Source organism: Nylanderia fulva, unplaced genomic scaffold (genome assembly GCF_048542155.1).
Source record: "Nylanderia fulva isolate GAGA-0341 unplaced genomic scaffold, ASM4854215v1 Scaffold811, whole genome shotgun sequence".
NCBI lineage: Eukaryota > Metazoa > Arthropoda > Insecta > Hymenoptera > Formicidae > Nylanderia > Nylanderia fulva.
This window is the reverse complement of record NW_028190930.1, coordinates 23311-43605: the sequence shown is the minus strand read 5'-3', so window position 1 is coordinate 43605 and position 20295 is coordinate 23311. Positions and strand designations below refer to the sequence as shown.

The following is a 20295-nucleotide window of genomic DNA, read 5'->3' as shown; positions in this document are numbered from 1 at the left end:
GGTACCATTATTAATTAATATATCAATTATCAGCTTTAAGTTCTTGGTATGGAAAATTGGATGCGATAATAAAAATGCTTTGTTAACCAATCCAATTATTGTTCCTCTTTTTTGACAAGGAGGATGTTGTGAAAAGTAATGTAAATATCTACCAGAGAAATTGATTTATGGTACCAATCAGTCTTAATAGAATTATTTTCTAAAATGAGCGTGACATCGAGAAAATCCAGGCTATTATTATTGTTATATTCCAATGTAAACTGAATTCTATTGTGAAAAGAGTTAAAAATGTCTAAAGTTTGTTGAATTTGATGAGATGGAACAGCACATATAACGTCATCTACGTATCTAAAATAATAGGTGGTGTAAATGTTAAAAGATTGAGCGCTTGTTTTCAATGTTCTGAAGTACTATGTCTGCTATAATAGGTGAAAGTGGCGATCCCATAGGAGTGCCATACGATTGTCGGTAAAAACTATTGTTAAAAGTGAAAAATGATGAATTTAAAACTAAGTTTAATCCTGTCATAAATTCTGATTTCGGAATGTCGCAATTCTCAGCCAAATATTGCCATCTATCAGAGACACTTTTTAATGCCAGTTCGATTGGAATATTCGTAAAAAGAGAAACAACATCTAAAGATATTAGTTTAAAATCATTGTCAATATTAAGATCTTTAATTTTGTTGACCAGTTCGTAGCTATTTTCTATATGGCTGTTAGCTTTTGGAAAGCTGTTTTTCATAATTTTATGTAGAAATGGAGCAAGATAGTAGAGTGGACTATTAATTGAGGAGACTATAATTCTGAATAGACAATTATTTTTATGGATCTTCGGGAGACCGCATGCTCTTGCAAGAATGCCGTCAGTAAATAGTAGAGATTTATAAGTTTGTACAGAAATGTATTTTTTATTTTTCCATCTAAGTAATAGGTCTCGTAGGCTAGTGGTTAATTTTTTAGTCGGATCTTTATTAACAAAACGTATGTGCTGTCATCTTGTAGCATGTTTTTTATTTTATTTATGTATTCATTTTTGTCTAAAGCGACAGTGACATTACCTTTATCAGCTCTGGTCAAAATGAAGATTTGGGGTTTTTCTTCAATACTTGTTAGTTTCGAATTTAATTTTATACATGTTATTGTTGTTATTACGCGGCTAAGGAATATTAGGAAGAGAGTTAAAACTTGTGTAGTCCTCTATTTCTGATATATGCGTTTTGGACAATAGAAGTTTCTTAACTTATATTCTAAAGTGTGACCCAAAAAAAGGTTTTTTTTCGCCCCTGTTTTGGTCCCGTCTTTGTGCAGATTGAACTGTGTGCCAATGTTAACCTTATTGAGACATTAATCACAAGAGAAAGTTTCAAGTTTGGATGTGCAACATATTATCAGAGTCGGGGGGAGGGTCAAGTTCACTTACTTACTATCTTTTTTGCTTCGAATCAATTCACTCAAGACATTTCAACAGCGAAGTGGATAGTGTAAGAGCTTATCCCACGGTTTTTAGATCTCTGAATACCATCTGAAATTAGATTTTAAAAATACAAAATGACTGATTCAATATGGGCGAACTCTACATACAAAATGTTTTATTTTATAATAAATTCAGTCAAATAACTTAGGCTACATATCCTGGAATTTTTTGGATTGCTATTAATGAATTTTAAATCAAATATTTAAATTCAATTTAATATGGGAAGCTGTGCACGAAAAAAATGAATTTTTTAATGCACATGTTATTAAATATCTTTTAATTTATGAGGGTTACTCTAAGAAATTATTCTTTTCTTATCACTTGTTTCTTTTTATTTTATTTTTCTTATTTTATTTTATTTATATAAAACTTACATATACATAAATAAAAATAAATATAAAATTGGAAAGATAATTTAATACCGTTACTTTTAACACTAGATTTTAAAGAAATGATTAAACTTGAGTCTGAAGACTTTTACTCTATTTTGAAATAATCAGAGAAAGTGTATTTGTCAAGTGTATTTATACTTTTGTACTTGGACCATTTGACGGCACTCACAACTTATTTTGTACTCATTGATAAAGTTAAAACAGGACGAAATTCAATTACAGAGGACTATTGTACATGTGAAAGTGGCGCACAACTGTCGGATGTTTGCAGCCACGTAATGACCATCGTATGGTTCCTTGGATATGCTCAGATCATGGAGTACACATACCCAATCCTAATATATGCGATGTATCCATAACAATTCCAAAAAAACGAAATAAGAAAGAGATAGTCTCAATATGTTTTTAACATAGGGAATAGATTTACACAATCACAAGATAAATAATGTGATTTCTTCAAATAAATTGCATTGGAAAAATCAATATTTTTCAGGTATTCAGCCACATTGAATTGGCCATTTTGAATTTCGGATATCTGATTTAAAATTGATTAGACACTATCTAACCCAGTGATCTGTAGCCTTAAGTTTATTTGATGAATTTTATAAAATCTAACATTTCGTCTTAGAGTCGCCATATTGAATCACCATTTTGTCAGTTTTCAATCTAATGTCAGATGTGGTAATTCGAGAGCTCTAAAAAACGTGGGGGATAAGCTCTTTACATTTATCCACTTCGCTGAAATCTAGTTGAATTGCTTCGAAGCAAAAAATAGTACGTCCATGTTGGAATTTGACCCCCCCCTACCTCTGATAATATTTGTCACCTCAACCTTTGAAACTTATCTGGTGATGAATGTTCTCATTATAATGTACATTTGGCACACAGTTCAATCCCAAAATCGAGGACCCAAAAAGGTGCGATTTTTTTGGTCACTCTTTTTTTATGAAGTCATAGTTAAAATCAGTGTTATGTAAAAGGTCAACTAAACTCGCCCAGTTGCAACAACATCTCATGTCTTTCGGAATTATAACATTAGAATAAATTTATAAACCAATTGGCTCTGAACCGTCCATAATATTATGTTCTTTATTTGAATATAAGTTAGGATTATGTTTAATTTCTGAATATGTTGTTTGACCTGTTAACTATGTTTTTCTCTTTAAAAAAGAAAATAATATTGTTCTTTAAGATTTTGTCCAATTTGTTCCTTTGATTCGTTTTTGACAATCGTATTGAATATTCTGAATGTTGAAATTACTGTTGTTTACAAATTAAATGTTCAAGTTTTGTTTGATCTGTTTACTTCTTTTATGTAATATTAAATAGTGGACCATTTTGCTTGATAAAGAAAGCGTTACAGACAAACTCAGTACGAATTAAAAATAATCATTGAAACTCTGAAAAATCTGATATGCCCAAATCTAACGGAGTTATCAAATCTCCGCTATCACTCCTAATCTGAAAAGTGCATTACCATCGATTCTCCGCCATTTCATCGAAAGTATTATTGTCGCTTGTTCCCGGCTGATTGGTTTCTTTCGTTGGGCTACTTCGTGGCAACTGTCGTCGCAAGCGAGATCGCGCGTTTTGACAGATGTAAATCTGAAGGTTATAGTTAACAGCCGGGTAAAGTGAAAGATTATGTTAAAAATCAGTTAAAGGTTTCTCTTTTCCTCCTTGGACGTGTTCAAGATTACTTCATCAAGATCAGTTCATATACTTTTCTATAGAACTTGTGTTTTTTGATATTTAATTTAATACTTTTTATAATATTATCACCAATTGATACTTTTGTGTTATATATTTTATTTTAGTTAAATGTTTTTAAAAGAAAGAAAAGGAGGACTACAAGAAGGCGAAGAGTTCAAATAAATGTGAACGAAAGGAATAAAGGATGTTACCGCCAAAAAGATAATTTGTGCTGTAAGCAAGAAGGCCCCCCATCCAGAGCGCCACCCCGGCCCACTTGCGACTAGAGAAGGTCTGTTTAAAAGGATAAATATTAGTATCTGTATTCTATCTTTGGATACTAGTATATTACTTGGATCTTCTCTCTTCTATCTTGATACATCCTCTCTCCACTTCCTCTACCATTCTATCGACAACCTTCTTTCTCTCTTCCCTATCTCTCTTCCATCTCCTCACACCTTATCTTTTCCTGTACTCTTAGCACCCCCTATGATCACCTAAGAGTAAAGAACAACCTAAAAATCTTATAGTATTTTCGTTTCATGGGGCGCGCGTAAATTTTCCAAGGTTGACGCAATCGGGAAAACGGTACATACGTATGTACAACGCAACTGCTAGGGGGGGGGCCGGGGTTCCGGGGGGGGGGCCCGTTTCCGGGGCATTGTGCGGGTGAGATAGGGAGAGACGGACATTTTGGGATTCTGCTTCTTCTGAAATCTTTCTTATGGAAACCCTTCTTATTGCATCACGATAGCTTGCAGCAGCTATTGAATCTATGTCTTAGTAAGTAATTTCAATTGATATTAAATATCGGTGAGATATTAAAAACTGACAGGAAAGACGAATAGTTGTGAAAATTTTCATTTTGCCCTAGAGATGTAACCCGTGTTTGGTCCGTTGCATTAAGCCAACACCGAGAAAGCACCAAATGAAATTTAACATGTCTTGTGTACTCGAGCAGCTGAGATACACTGGAATGTTAGAAACATCCGCATCAGGAAGACTGGCTACCCGGTTTGCCTCGCAGTCGGACACTTGGTGGATTGGTATCGATACCCTCATTTTGACGCATTTGCCTAGAGGATCGCTCAACAAGGAGCTCTGCAGGATAATCCTTGGACAGAGCCGCGCCAAAGGAGGGCGCAGTCACAATATCAGCTCGGACTTACAAGGGTGTTTCTGCGCGAATCGGTGGAGAGAGCGTTAGAGTACAATAGAGCGTTGATTCTCGAGAGAGCGGGCCATTACATACAGTGCAAAGGTATGTTTGCTAAAAAGATATTTGTGATTTTACAATATTTCTGCGCAGAGATTAAATTATTAGAATAAATAGATGTAAATAGATCAGAAAAGCTTATAGACATATATGCAAAGTTTTAGTAGTCTTTTTTTATTTTAATTATGATGTCCAGCTAAAGCATGCCGCATTGACCAAAAAATTACTAATAAAATAGTCACAACTAGGGTCACTATTTATATTTCGGGAATTGGCACACTGAGTGTCATGTGAGTCCATCTGACGGTTCACATCGAAAAGTTTTGACATTTTGACGATATACGTACTCAGAACATTTTGTCATACGGACGCTATTTGTTTATTTTATATTAGTTGAAAGTTTCGTCTCGGCAAAAAATGGAACTGAATCGTGAACATTTCGTGCGATGATTTTTACGACTTTTCGACGTGGATTATCACAACAAGAGTGCGTCAAATCAACTTAATTTGACTTTTTGCGATGAAGCTCCATTAAAAAACCACTGTGTATCGCTGGTATAGTGAATTCAATCGTGGTCGTAGTTCGCTGTCCGACGAGTTTCGTGAAGGTCGTCCAAAATCGACTGTAGTGCCAGAAAACATCGATGCTGTGCACGAAATGATTAAGCAAGATCGTCATGTAACCTATTGTGAGATTGAAGCATCCCTAAGCATTAGTTCCATCAGCATATATACGATTTTAGCATGAACACTTAGCTGTGCGAAAGTTAATGTTCGCGTTGGATCCCACATAATTTGACAATCGCTCAAAAAAAGGCTCGTGTCGATTGGTGCAAAGAAATGCTTAAGAATACAATCACGGTGCTTCAAAAGACGTTTATAAAATCGTGACAGGTGACGAATCATGGATATATTCGTAATGAGCCCGAAAGTAAGCAGCAGTCGACTGTATGGGTGTTCAAGATGAAACCAAATCCAACGAAAGTGTGTTCGCGCACGAAGCACTTCAAAGAAATGGTGGCCTGTTTTCTTCGAAAAAACTGATCATATTGCAACAGTGCCTCTAGAGGATCGTAGAACAGTAAATTCTGAGTGGTACACAACCATCTGTTTGGCCAGAAATCTTCGGTGAAATAGGAAAAACAAACAAGAGACGTCGGATTGTTCTTCATCATGACAATGCGAGCTTCTCACACATCGGCTCAAACAGAGACTATTTGGAGCACTCAGAAACATCGAATTGATGGGTCATACCGCCGTCAGCCCTGATTTGGCACCCATATTTCTTTGTTGTTCCCATCCGTGAAGAATAAACTGCGTGGTCAAAGATTTTCATCGCCCGAAGAAGCTATTGAAGCGTTCAAAAATCATGTTTTGGAGATACCTCATTCGGAATGGAATAAATGCTTTGAAAATTGGTTAAGCGCATGCAAAAGTGTATCGATCCATCGTGGCGAGTACTTTGAAAAACAATAAAAATATATTCGACACCTTAACTATTTGTTTTGTTCCTATTCCCGAAATATAATAGTGACCCTCGTATATTGCTCCCAAATCACTCAGTAAACTATCTTTAACTTAAGCTGGTAAGTTTTTTTTCGTGCTCACCTGATTTGACGCCTTCGGATTATCATTATTCCAGTTGATGCAGCATGCTTTAGCTGGACAGGTTTTGTGAGATGTCAGCAGAGATACGAAAATGACTTGACAATTTCATTGCAGTTTAAACCGAGATTGTGTTTTTTTTCGCAACAAAAACTTGTCAGAAAGGTAGCAAAAAGTAATAGGAAATATTTTAAAGATTAATTTGTAGTGCATTATATTATGTAATATAATAAAATAAAATTAGAAAAAAAGACATAAAACTTGCATATAAGATAATATTCACACCGACAAGAATCAATATCTTTCATTTTATTTTATTTTTCTTTACAAACAGTGCACTAAACATGTAAATTTAGATAGAAAAGGAAGAATAAAAGAGAAGAAGAAGGTATAAAAAGCACTTATGTATATAAATTTGTGTATATATATATATATTACCCGCAACGGAACAAAAACCTCTAATGGACTCAGTAGACGTCCATCATGGAAATTCAAAACCTCCATTAGACGTCCAGTAAACTCTTATGGACTTCTACTAGACATCCTAGTTCCGCATTTGCTACTTCCATTCGACATCCATTAGACATACTCTAGATGTCATATGGATGTAATACAGAAGTAAATTATGGATGATTTCAAAGAAACGATGGATGGATAATGGATATCCATTAGAGGTTAATTAGATGAATAATGAACATCTACTAGAGATGATATAGATGATTTATGGATGTTTCTAAAATATTTCTAGCTTAATTAGTAAAGAAGACGATTGGAAACACACACAAAAAAATGCAGAATTGTAAAAAATTTTTTCTGTTTTTATTGTAAAATTATATATGTCATATACAAATAAAAAAATATACAATTAGATATAAATAAAAAAATATTTTGCAATAACGCACGAATATATTAATAAAAACTTAATAAAAGAAATTTTACTGAATTTGCATTAAATATTTAATAAATAAATACGTTGAACTCTGAAAACTATTTGACTTATTATATACTATTATAATTATGTAAATGTTATATGGATTGTCCATCTGAAACATACATAAAAATTATTAATAATACGTTTTAAAATTACCGCTTACATCTTTGTGTGTCATCGAGGCAATGTGAAAATTTCATTACGGTGCAATAGCCTTAGGGCCTGAGGCCATTACACGTGAACAAAATTTTAGCATTGAATTCATGACACACATGTTAAATTTTTATTTATTTTATTTTTTTAAAAGTCTCAGATCTGCATATATAAGTTATTTGAAACTTGTATATTGCGTTTCATCATTGACTTCCATAAAAATAACCTGAAAATAAACTGGATGTTATTATTATTGCACATAAAAAAAATAGTGACAACAAATTAAAATTATCAAGCTATGTGGTATTAAATAAAATATATTTTTTACTATTTTATAATAATGTACTTTTTCTTTTATATATTATTAATTTTATAGATCTTTTATAGATTTTACTCTATTATAGATTATTAAGATCTTTGATAGATTATATTAATTTGAATTTTCCATTGATGAATGGCGATCGGGTGAACCATTGTTTTCGTCTCTAACGGTCCGCTTTTTTTCATTATTGTGTCTTGCCTTGGAATGCCTAAACCACTCCATGACTCTTCGTTGTATTTTTGTTCGATCAGAATCCGAGATATTGTGAAGTATGGATCCTGAAAATATTTAATGTTTAATTTTCGAGATATTTCACCGTTCGATACTTTTTATACACTCTGTATATATATATATTCAAAGGCATTTTTGTTTATAAATTAATTATTTATAAACAACGTATAAACTTACTGAAAATAACTTTTATTAACTCTAAATTTTGTAATGGAGTATTTTCTACGTCGCCTTCCCAATTGTAATTTTCCGCTAATTTATTTGAGAATACTTTATAAAGTGTCCTCTTTACCGCATCATCGACGCCTGTTCCACCAATTGCTTGTATATATGCGCGCTATAATAAGAATAAAGTAATATTATTATTAAAGTTAATAACGATCTCTTTTTCTAACAGTAATTTCCAATTATTTTTCATAATACATTTTATTGTGATTGAAACGTTTACTGAAAATTGATTATGCAATAAACTTATAAATTTGATAATAATTGGAAATATATTATATATAGGGTAAACCATTTATAATGTTAATGACAAAAATATCTTGTAACATATGCATTCAATTAAGAAAAAGATTTTAGAACAAAAGTTGCAAGTACCAAGGGGGACATATATGATACCATACCAGTTATTTTTTTGCTCTTTTGCTTTTTTTTATCGAAATATATGTAAAGGTCACTTTCGATTTTTTAAATGTTGTTGGGTATCCTCAATTAAAAAAATAAAAGTGACCTTTATATCTTGATAAAAAAAAGGCTAAGCAAAAACTATATGGTCCTATCATATGGTCCCTCGTATTAAAAACCATGACACTAATTATTGTTTATATAAGACATTTCTTCATATGTATATTTTAGGATACATACACGGTCTATCCCAAAAGTTCCCGAAAGTTCGGGAACTTTTGGGACAGACCGTACATTTACAAAATTTACAAAGTATCGTTAACGTTTATGAATGGTTCACCCTATGTATTCAGTTACTAAAATATATAGATATGTGCTAACTTACTATTTCAGTGTTCTCTTGGAATTAGCAGTTTTAAAATTTCCTCAATTTCCGTTAATTGGCTCTAGTTCTAAAGGAAATCGATTTTCAGCGCCTTCGTAAGAAAATCTCGTATTTTCACATTCTGTGCTTCTGTTGCTTTGTCCACTAAAATATCCAATAGAGATAGTGCTTGTCTCATATCGTATTTTACAGTTGCTATTTCTCTAGTCAATCTCTTTAAATGATCCACTGTAAATAGCATTTTTAATTATTAATAAACGAATAAAATGTGTGTGTATATATATCATGTAAATTTCAAAAATCTACATTTTCCGTTTATTAGTAAAACTCTATTAGTATATCGAAATAATATATAGTTTTGTAATACGATATATTATTATTTATATACTATATAAAAGTTCATATGTGGTATTTCGGTATATAAGATAGTAATAGAGGTTTACTAATAAAAAGAACAAAATGTAGATTTTGAAATTTATACTACACACACACACACACCAGTAACGTATTATTGTATGCATATAAATGTATGTAATATATATATATATATATATATAAAACATAAATTAAAGTTGCATTACACATGTTGATTTATCAAGAAATACAGCAGACAAGACGATGTATTATTTTGATATATGTATATAATTATTTTAACCAATAAAAAGAATATATATAAAATGTTGCTTTTCGAAATTATTTGAAATTAATAGTTTTAATTTTTTTAAATCAATAGTTTTGTACAATATTAAAATATGTATAAATTATAATTATTTTTTTTTCATTTTTTTCAAATACACACACACACACAAAGTTAAATACCCAGATAGCACAGATATTCGAAAAGAATTCATTTATATGTCATCAATTTTGAGTCCTTTTTCAAATGCATATAAAATTCACTTTAAAAATGAATTCTATACATATATGTATAACTATGCATAAAATTTAAACAATTAATTGTAGTGAAACATTACATATAATAGATGCTGTGAAACTATACAATACATGTATACATATATATATATATAATATATATATATATATATATATATAGTTACGTCGAGAATCTATTATGTATAAAATCATAATAATATTTAAAAAAATTATTGTTAAAATATGCTTATATTTTATGCCTTATATCTTTATTATATATTTACTACTAATTGCAGCTTGTGAAGACTGATCATTTAAATTGTTATTTTCTTTTTCCTCATTTGTATATCGATTTTCTCGCGCATATATGTTAGATCGATCAACTTCCTTAATTTTATTAACATGTCGATTATGTACTACATTGTTTCGATTTTTTCTTTTGTAACGATGCATGGTTCTTCATCTATTTCGTATGAAGTATCGTTGTCATTTTGCATCTGTACATGAAATATATTATAAATATACATTTAATGTAAACACACTTTATGTGAGTATAGCAGGTATTATTATAATTTCTGAGATATTTTATTAATATTGTTATTATGTATTATTTTAAATGTTTCATGTGTGTATATAAAATTATGGAATACTTTTTTAAATTTTTTAAAATAATTTTTAACATTAATTCTTTTTAATAATTAAATACTGTGATATTTTTTTACAAATATGAAATTTTACATTGTATTATATTATTACATGGAAATATGTAATGAATTTACTCACCTTGTTGAGATGATGTGGAGTTCAAGTTTGAAACTTGTGATGATCCTTTGTGTTTTTTGTAGAATCCGAAAAATATATAGTGGAACCTGATGTATTTTCACATTGAACTGCTTCATTTGTATTGTACAGTCGTTGGACCTTTAATTTGATTAAACACAATATGTGTTTATATGCATAATAAAATATATGTTAACACACACACACATATAAAAGATATGAATTTTATATCTATATACATGTAAAATTTATAGTTTTTCTATTATGTATTTAACATATAATATATATATATAATATTATATATATATATATATATATATATTATATATATATATTATATATGTATAATATAATGTATTTAACATACATATATGCAATATTAGAATTATTCATAATTACGTTTCACAGGAGGACATGGAGCAGACGGTAAAGTTGCACTTGTGCCCTCTTCTTCGCTTTCGGATGAATATATATCTTTTCTCGCTCTATATTTTCTACTTTTCGTCTCTTTTTCAGTATCCATATCTGATGTATATAAGGCCTTTTCTGCTACCGCATCAGCTTTCTGTAAGGACGCTGAAAATGTTAAAAATATATTAATATAAGTATAATGAATAAGTAAAACTGAAGCATCATAAAGCTTTTTTATTTAAATACTTACAATACTCGCCAAAAATCCGTTTAATTTTAAAGGAAGACCAGGAAGAACTCGGCTTTTCCTCTTTTTCAATTGCCTTACGAATTTGTTGATCCGTTTTTAAATGTGAAGGATATTTGCATAATTCCTTATTACTTTGTAGCCAAATTTTAGGTATTACTTGAATACCATCGGAAAATTCAACCACGATGAATCTCGATCTGACATCTTCCTGTGAAATTTAAAAAAAGCATTTACGAGTAATCATGTTTAACAAAGATATCGATTTGTATAAACTATATATATATATAATATATATAATATATATATATATATATATATATATATATAGTGTGTGTAAAAAAGATTGTCTCAATTCAAAATTTTATCAGATTTACTTTAATTTTTTATTAAACAAATAAAAACTCAAGATACAAATATTATAAATGTGCAGTACTTATAAACGGTATCACTGCGAAAATACTCTTTCATTTTTGTATGGCAATTTTACAAATTTGTAATTGATTTTATTCAAAGGCCATCTTTGAATGTCAGATAATTCAATTACTTTAAAAATGTTTAAATGATTAGAATTACATATATTATTATAAAGTTCTTCAACAACTTTAAATTTACGACTGACTGCAATATAATTGCCATCACTCGATGTTGCAATATTTTCCAAACAGATAATATCCTTTCTATAAGACAACAATTATCGGAAGATTTGATTGAATAATAAAATGAGAAAATTCAACCTTTGAAAATTGTGGATTGAAACACCTGATATTAACGGTCCTTTCTCATGTCGATTCTTTACACATATTTTTGAAATGTCTGCATTGTTAGATTTTACTCATTTCCGCATAGTGATTGTTAATTTACTTTAATGGTTTCTCAGATCTTCTTAAAAGACATTGTAATTCCTTCATAAAATTTTCAAATGAAAAGACGATATCTCGTTGAAATACGCGACGGATATTTGCGCTTCAGCATAATTTTATATATATATAATTTTATTGTTATGTGTTTTAATATAAATGAAAACTATTTAATAAAAATACGAACTACGCACTTGCCTTATATTCTGGATAACTCCTGTTGTCAGATATAGTATCTTAATTCTTTCCTGATAGCAATACGTGCGTCTGACACAATCCGCTGTCTCGGAAGAGAGGATCAGGAATGCGAAACGGAGTGCGATCAACAACGTCGTTGCAATCGTCGTTGCTAATGAACAAACATAAATTAATTTACGGCGATATCTTGTTGAAATACGCGACGGATATTTGCGCTTTGGCAAGATTTTATATATGATATATATATATATATATATATATATAATTATTGTTATGTGTTTTATTATAAATGAAAACTATTTAGTAAAAAATACGGATTACGCACTTGCCTTATATTCTGGATAACTCCTGTTGTCCAATATAGTATCTTAATTCTTTCCTGATAGCAATACGTGCGTCTGACACAATCCGCTGTCTCGGAAGAGAGGACCGAGAATACGAAGCGAAGTGCGATCAACAACGTCGTTGCAATCGTCGTTGCTAATGAAGAAACACAAATTAATTTACGGCGATATCTTGTTGAAATACGCGACGGATATTTGCGCTTTGGCATGATTTTATATATGTATATATATATATATATATATATATAATTATTGTTATGTGTTTTATTATAAATGAAGAAACTATTTAGTAAAAAATACGGACTACGCCACTTGCCTTATATTCTGGATAACTTCTGTTGTCCAATATAGTATCTTAATTCTTTCCTGATAGCAATACGTGCGTCTGACACAATCCGCCGTCTCGGAAGAAAAGAGCGGGAACGCGAAGCAAAGCGCGATCAACAACGTCGTTGCTATGATCAACTATAGCAACGTCGTTGATTATAGCAACGACGTTGTTAATCGCGCTTTGCTTCGCGTTCCCGCTCATTTCTTCCGAGACGGCGGATTGTGTCAGACGCACATATTGCTATCAGGAAAGAATTAAGATACTATATTGGACAACAGGAGTTATCCAGAATATAAGGTAAGTGCGTAGTCCGTATTTTTTACTAAATAGTTTTCATTTATAATAAAACACATAACAATAATTATATATACATACATATATAAAATCATGCCGAAGCGCAAATATCCGTCGCGTATTTCAACAAGATATCGCCGTAAATTAATTTATGTTTGTTCATTAGCAACGACGATTGCAACGACGTTGTTGATCGCACTTCGCTTCGCATTCTCGGTCCTCTCTTCCGAGACAGCGGATTGTGTCAGACGCACGTATTGCTATCAGGAAAGAATTAAGATACTATATTGGACAACAGGAGTTATCCAGAATATAAGGTAAGTGCGTAGTCCGTATTTTTTACTAAATAGTTTTCATTTATAATAAAACACATAACAATAATTATATATACATACGTATATAAAATCTTGCCGAAGCGCAAATATCCGTCGCGTATTTCAACAAGATATCGCCGTAAATTAATTTATGTTTGTTCATTAGCAACGACGATTGCAACGACGTTGTTGATCGCACTCAGTTTCGCATTCCTGATCCTCTCTTCCGAAACGGTGGATTGTGTCCGACGCACGTATTGCTATCAGGAAAGAAGATACTATATATTGGACAGGACAGGAGTTATTCAGAAAATAAGGCAAGTGCATAGTCTATATTTTTTACTAAATAATTTTCATTTATATTAAAACACAACAATATATATATAATTATGCCGAAGCGCAAATATCCGTCGCGTATTTCAACGAGATATCACCGTAGATTAATTCGAGAAGAGAGTGATGAATTATTTCCGCTTATATGTAATAATGAAGAACCTAGAACCAATTCGCGTGTAATTAAAAATAATTCCGTATTGAATAATGACAATGATGAAATTCTACACGCCAATTTTAATAACGCTCTTTCCGCATTTGTACAAGAGACAACAAATTTATCATTTTTCGAGGAAACGAACATTTTCGAATCTGATACTTCCTTGAACAATACATTAGTACGAACTTTTATAATAGAGGATGATAATAATAATAATTTAGAAAAAGAAAACAATGATTTTGAGGCATTTTTAATACAATGGGCTATCACGCATCATATTTCTCATGTAGCTTTATCACATTTATTGTCTGGTTTGAAAAAAGTACATCCAATTTTTTTTAATTTGCCAAAATGTGCAAAGACATTATTACGTACACCACGATCTTCTGTTATTACAGATATGTTTCCTGGTCAATATTGTCATATCGGTATTGAATACGGTATTCTACAATTTTTATCTGCAAGTAATGGTATGAATAATAGTACAGTTTTATCTTCTATTAAAATTCAAATCGGTATTGATGGTTTGCCGATATCTCGATCTAACTCGAATCAATTATGGCCCATTTTAGGTCGAATTATGCCTCATAGAAAAGTATTTCTTATTGGTTGCTATTTTGGTAAAACCAAGCCCGCGGATGCAAATGAATTTTTAAAACAATTTGTAAAAGATATAAATGTTTTGATTGATAAGGCGTAACTTATAATAAAACAACATTTCCAGTTTCAATACACTCTATAATATGTGATGCTCCTGCAAAATCATTCATAACACTTACTAAAGGACATACTGGTTATTTTAGCTGTTCAAATGTACAATTGAAGGTGAATTTATCGCTAACAGAATTTGTTTTTCCCGGTTTTGATTGGCAAAAAAGAACAGACGTGAGTTTTCGTAATCAAATTCAAGAAGAATATCATCTCGGTCGTTCTATTTTATTAAACATTTCAAATTTTGACATTGTATCTCAAATTCCATTAGATTACATGCACTTGATATGCATTGGCGTTGTTAAGAAATTAATAAAATTATGGATAAGTGATCCTCTTAAATCTAGATGTTTATCATCGCAACGAATAAAAAGTATTTCTCAATCTCTTCTCGATATGAGACGTTTTATTCCAAAAGAATTTGCAAGAAGACCGCGAGAAATTCAAGATTTTGCACAATGGAAAGCAACCGAATTAAGGCAATTTTTGTTATATACCGGTCCGATTGTATTACAAAAAGAAGTAAATTCTGATATATTTTCAAACTTTTTAACTTTACATGTTGCTACTCGCATTTTATGTCAAAATAATAGTACAGTCGAATATATTGAATATGCAAATAAATTATTTAAACATTTTGTTGAATGTTTCATCAAAATTTACGGGCCCGAATTTGTATCCCATAATATTCACGGTCGTCTGCATATAACTGATAACGTAAAACAATTTGGGCCATTAAATACTTTTAGTGCTTTTCCATTTGAAAATTTTATGAAGGAATTAAAATCTCTTTTAAGAAAATCTGAGAAACCATTAGAGCAAATTAACAATCGCTATGCGGAAATGAGTTTTCATAAAATCAAATCTAACAATGCAGACATTTCAAAAATATGTGTAAAGAATCGACATGAGAAAGGACCGTTAATATCAGGTTGTTTCAATCCACAATTTTCGAAGGTTGAATTTTCTCATTTTATTATTTCAATCAAATCTTCCGACAATTGTTGTCTTATAGAAAAGGATATTGTCTGTTTGGAAAATATTGCAACATCGAGTGATGGCAATTATATTGCAGTTGGTCGTAAATTTAAAGTTGTTGAAGAACTTTATAATCATATATGTAATTCTAGTTATTTAAACATTTTTAAAGTAAGTGAATTATCTGACATTCAAACGTGGCCTTTGAATAAAATTAATTACAAATTTGTAAAATTGCCATACAAAAATGAAAGATATTTTGCAGTGATACCGCTTATAAGTACTGCACATTTATATTATTTGTATCTTGAGTTTTTATTTGTTTAATAAAAAATTAAAGTAAATTCTGATAAAATTTTGAATTGAGACATTCTTTTTTACACACACTATATATATATATATATATATATATATATATTATATATATTATATATATACATAGTTTATACAAATCGATATCTTTGTTAACATGATTACTCGTAAATGCTTTTTTTAAATTTCACAGGAAGATGTCAGATCGAGGATTCATCGTGGTTGAATTTTCCGATGGTATTCAAGTAATCCTAAAATCTGGCTACAAAGTAAAGAATAATGCAAATATCCTAAAAAATTCATTAATATCAAAAAGTAAAAAATACATGAATTATTTTATTTAATACACATAGCTTGGTAATTAACTAGTGTAATTATGTTATATTGCAGAATTTTTTATTTGTTGTCACTATTTTTGTTTATGTGCAATAATACATCCAGTTTATTTTCAGATTATTTTCATGGAAGTCAATGATGAAACGCAATATACAAGTTTCAAATAACTTATATATGCAGATCTGAGACTTCTTAAAAAAATTAAATAAATAAAAATTTAACATGTGTGTCATCGATTTTATGCTAAAATATTATTCAGTGCAATGGCCCTCAGGCCCTAAAGCCATTGCATGTAAATAAAAATTTTACATTGCCTCAATGACACACATAAAGATACGTAAGCGGCAATAAAACATATTGAATGTATTCCATTATTACTGAAAATACTATACAGTTACATATATATGTACTAATAATATAGATTTTCAAAAAACTGAGTATAATAAATATCGAAACGCAACTTTAAAGTAAAAAAAACTAAAAGCACTGTAAGCTACATATAGAGAAAAGTATAAATACTGTAAGACTTAGATAGTAAAAGCGAACTGATCAACCATAGTATTTTTGAAATAATTCTCGCGAGTCTTCTTATCTCTCATTATGATTGGTTAATTCGCGCTTATTGTCTAAATCTTACAATAACCTTATTATTAATAGATTTTACGTATGTTTCAGATGGACAATCCATATACATTTACATTAGTATAATAAGTTATATAGTTTTCAGAGTTCAACGTATTTTATTTTAAATATATAATTGCAAATTCAATAAAAATTTCTTTTATTACGTTTTTATTAATGTATTCGTCCGTTATTGCAAAATATTTTTTATTTATATTGATTTGTATATTTTTTATTTGTATATGCGATTATTATTAATTTTACAATAAAAACAGAAAAATTTTTTACAATTTCTGTATTTTTGTGTGTTTCCAATTGTCTTCTTTAATAATTAAGCTAGAAATATTTTAGAAACATCCATAAATCATCTACATAATCTCTAGTAGATGTTCATTATTCATCTACATATGTAACCTCTAATGGATATCCATTATCCATTCATCATTTTTTGAAATATCCATAATTACTCTGTATTACATCCATATGACATCTATGAGTACGTCTAATGGATGTCGAATGGAAGTAGCAAATGCGAAACTAGAAACATAATGTTTTTAGTGTTATTATTTTATTATTTAATATATTTATATTATATTTATGAATTTAGTAAAGTTGAATTTGTAAATTTTAGAAAATTAAAAATAGGATATATAATATCACATGTTTTAAGTGTACTTTCAATACATTTGAGAATTATAAATAATATTTAAATTAAAATTAAATGTTGTTTTGTTAAAAAGTAAAAGAAATAATACGTATACAAATATATTTAATATTTATTCATCTATCATCTATCATAGATATCTATTAGACATCTATGATGGATTTACAGACGATCATTTTATCGCGGAGATAATATGGAGATCTATTAGAGATCTATACAGCGTCCATCGTGGAGATAGATGTTCCATGGAACTATGGAGGCTATATGGACATCCATTGGATGTCATGTTCTGTGTGGGTATATATATATATATATATATATATATATATGTGTGTCAATCGATCATTTTGACGACGATTTTTAGTACTAATTAGCTACTTTGACGACTTCTGACTATTTTGACGACTTCTGACTATTTTGACGACGGTCGTCAAAATTTTAACGATAAATCGTATACTTTGGCGACGTCGTTAAACTATTTTAAAATAAAAAATTGACTAATTTAACGACATTGTATACTTTGACGACACTATATTTATTTTTTGGCAATTTTGACGACGATAAAAAAAATTTGTTAAAGAAGAAAGTAAAATATTCGACATATGATAAAATATGATTACTATTTCATTAAAAATAACTTAAATGATTTAAACCGATTTAAAATGACTTTTATTTTGACGAGATTAAACAAAAAGCTCTTTGGTTTTGTATATGTTGAGAAAAATTACTTACATAATTATTTGATATAATTATTTGAATATTTTAAGAAAAATTATTTACACAATTACTTGATATAATTTTGAGGAAACAAGTAGTCGGATTGAGTATATAATAACCCATGTAGAATCCTATCCTATTGCAAACCCATGTAGAATCCTATGAAAAATTAATCATTGCAAACCCATGTAGAATCCTAGGCAAAATTAACCATTGCAAACCCATGTAGAATCGTACCCATTGCAAACCTATGTAGAATCCTATGAAAAATTAACCATTGCAAACTCATGTAGAATCCTATGAAAAATTAAGCGCGCTGCTAAGTTTCAAAATTACAATGCACCTTAAAGTAACATTAATTAATTTAAACACAAAACATATTTTAACTGTAATGAGTTTAAAAGTAACAATTTAATTTTAATATTGTTAGAATATTATTTAGCAGCGCTCCCAGTTTTTTTAACTAAAATTTTTTTATTTCTTTTTCACATGGCGCATGGACTTGGCATCTTGTTTATCTTTTTTTTTAAAAGATAAGTTTTTTTATGGTACGATTCTACATTTGCAAATTTAAATTTTTACTGATTCATTATACGACTCTATATATGTCTGCAACTTTAATTTTCCACTGGTACAAATTTCTACTTTCACTTGGCGCAATTTTTTTTTTATTTCATTACTTTTGTTACGATTGTACATGGGTTTATAATCGATAATTTTTCATACAATTCTATTGTACATGGGTTTGCAATGTAGGATTCTACATAAGTTTGCAATGGATAATTTTTAATACAATTCTACATGGGTTTGCAATGGTTAATTTTTCATAGGATTCTACATGAGTTTGCAATGGTTCATTTTTCATAAGATTCTACATAGGTTTGCAATGGGTACGATTCTACATGGGTTTGCAATGGTTAATTTTGCCTAGGATTCTACATGGGTTTGCAATGATTAATTTTTCATAGGATTCTACATGGGTTTGCAATGGATAATTTTTGTTAATGGCGTGCCCTTAACTGGTCGCCTTTTTGTACCTTTTTTTAAAGGTGAGTTTTTAGAGATTATATCATTCATTTTTGTATATTTTTATGACCGGAATAGAACAATTATTAAACATGTTTATCTAAACTTCTTTGCTTAAAATGATGTGTACAATCATATCCTAGAATCCTGATCATTCCTCCTAAAGCACCCTATTTATATAAATTTACCCATATGTGTGTGTGTGTGTGTGTGTGTGTGTACTAATGTCGAGCATTTTTTATACATTTTCTATTAAATTTAGATAAAAGTTGCAGGATTTCGAAAAAGAAAAAGTTGACACAGACTTTTTCCTAAACGGCGATTTTCAAGGTTATTTAAAGGTCACTTATATTTTCAAAATAGAATTACCTTAATTTTTCTCATATAAATCGATTCCTCGCAATATTTACTATAAAAAGTTGTAAAGGTATAATTTTTACATAATCTTACATAAACTTCGAAATATTACAAATATTTTATTTTATGAAATATTTCAGTTTATGTAAAATTATGTTAACTATCTTTTAAATTATTCACTTTTAGCCATCTTACCCTTACAACCTTTTATAGTGAATATTGCAACAAATTGGTTCATATATATAATATATATATAACATCAGTTATTATTAATTGATGTTTACATTTATTTTTAGACTTACTAGAGCTCAAATGCTCCACATTTTTTGCAAAAACTGTTTATTCTACAGATTTCAAATATGCTTTTAAATAATGATTGAATATTTCCTTTTTTTAAT

The 20295-nt window shown here is 29.8% G+C and overlaps 1 protein-coding gene and 1 pseudogene across 1 annotated transcript; one reads left to right on the top strand and one right to left on the bottom strand.

Moving 5' to 3' along the window:
• Window positions 1-7790: 7790 nt before the first annotated feature.
• Window positions 7791-13275, bottom strand: LOC114938801 (uncharacterized; annotated as a pseudogene).
• A 1251-nt stretch (window positions 13276-14526) lies between these two features.
• Window positions 14527-16425, top strand: LOC146719935 (uncharacterized). Its single transcript, XM_085489389.1, has 3 exons — window positions 14527-14603; window positions 14979-15967; window positions 16370-16425. Exons 1-3 carry the CDS (start codon window positions 14527-14529, stop codon window positions 16423-16425), a joined length of 1122 nt encoding a protein of 373 aa, XP_085345515.1.
• The last annotated feature ends 3870 nt before the right edge of the window (window positions 16426-20295 follow it).

Excerpts from the sequence above, each read along its gene's own strand:
- LOC146719935 (XM_085489389.1), top strand. The coding sequence starts at position 14,527 with ATGTGCAAAGACATTATTACGTACACCACGATCTTCTGTTATTACAGA. Across the intron at positions 14,604-14,978 it reads TGGTCAATATTGTCATATCG|CTGTTCAAATGTACAATTGA; the intron begins GTATTGAATACG and ends TGGTTATTTTAG. Across the intron at positions 15,968-16,369 it reads CAATTATATTGCAGTTGGTC|GAAGATGTCAGATCGAGGAT; the intron begins GTAAATTTAAAG and ends TAAATTTCACAG.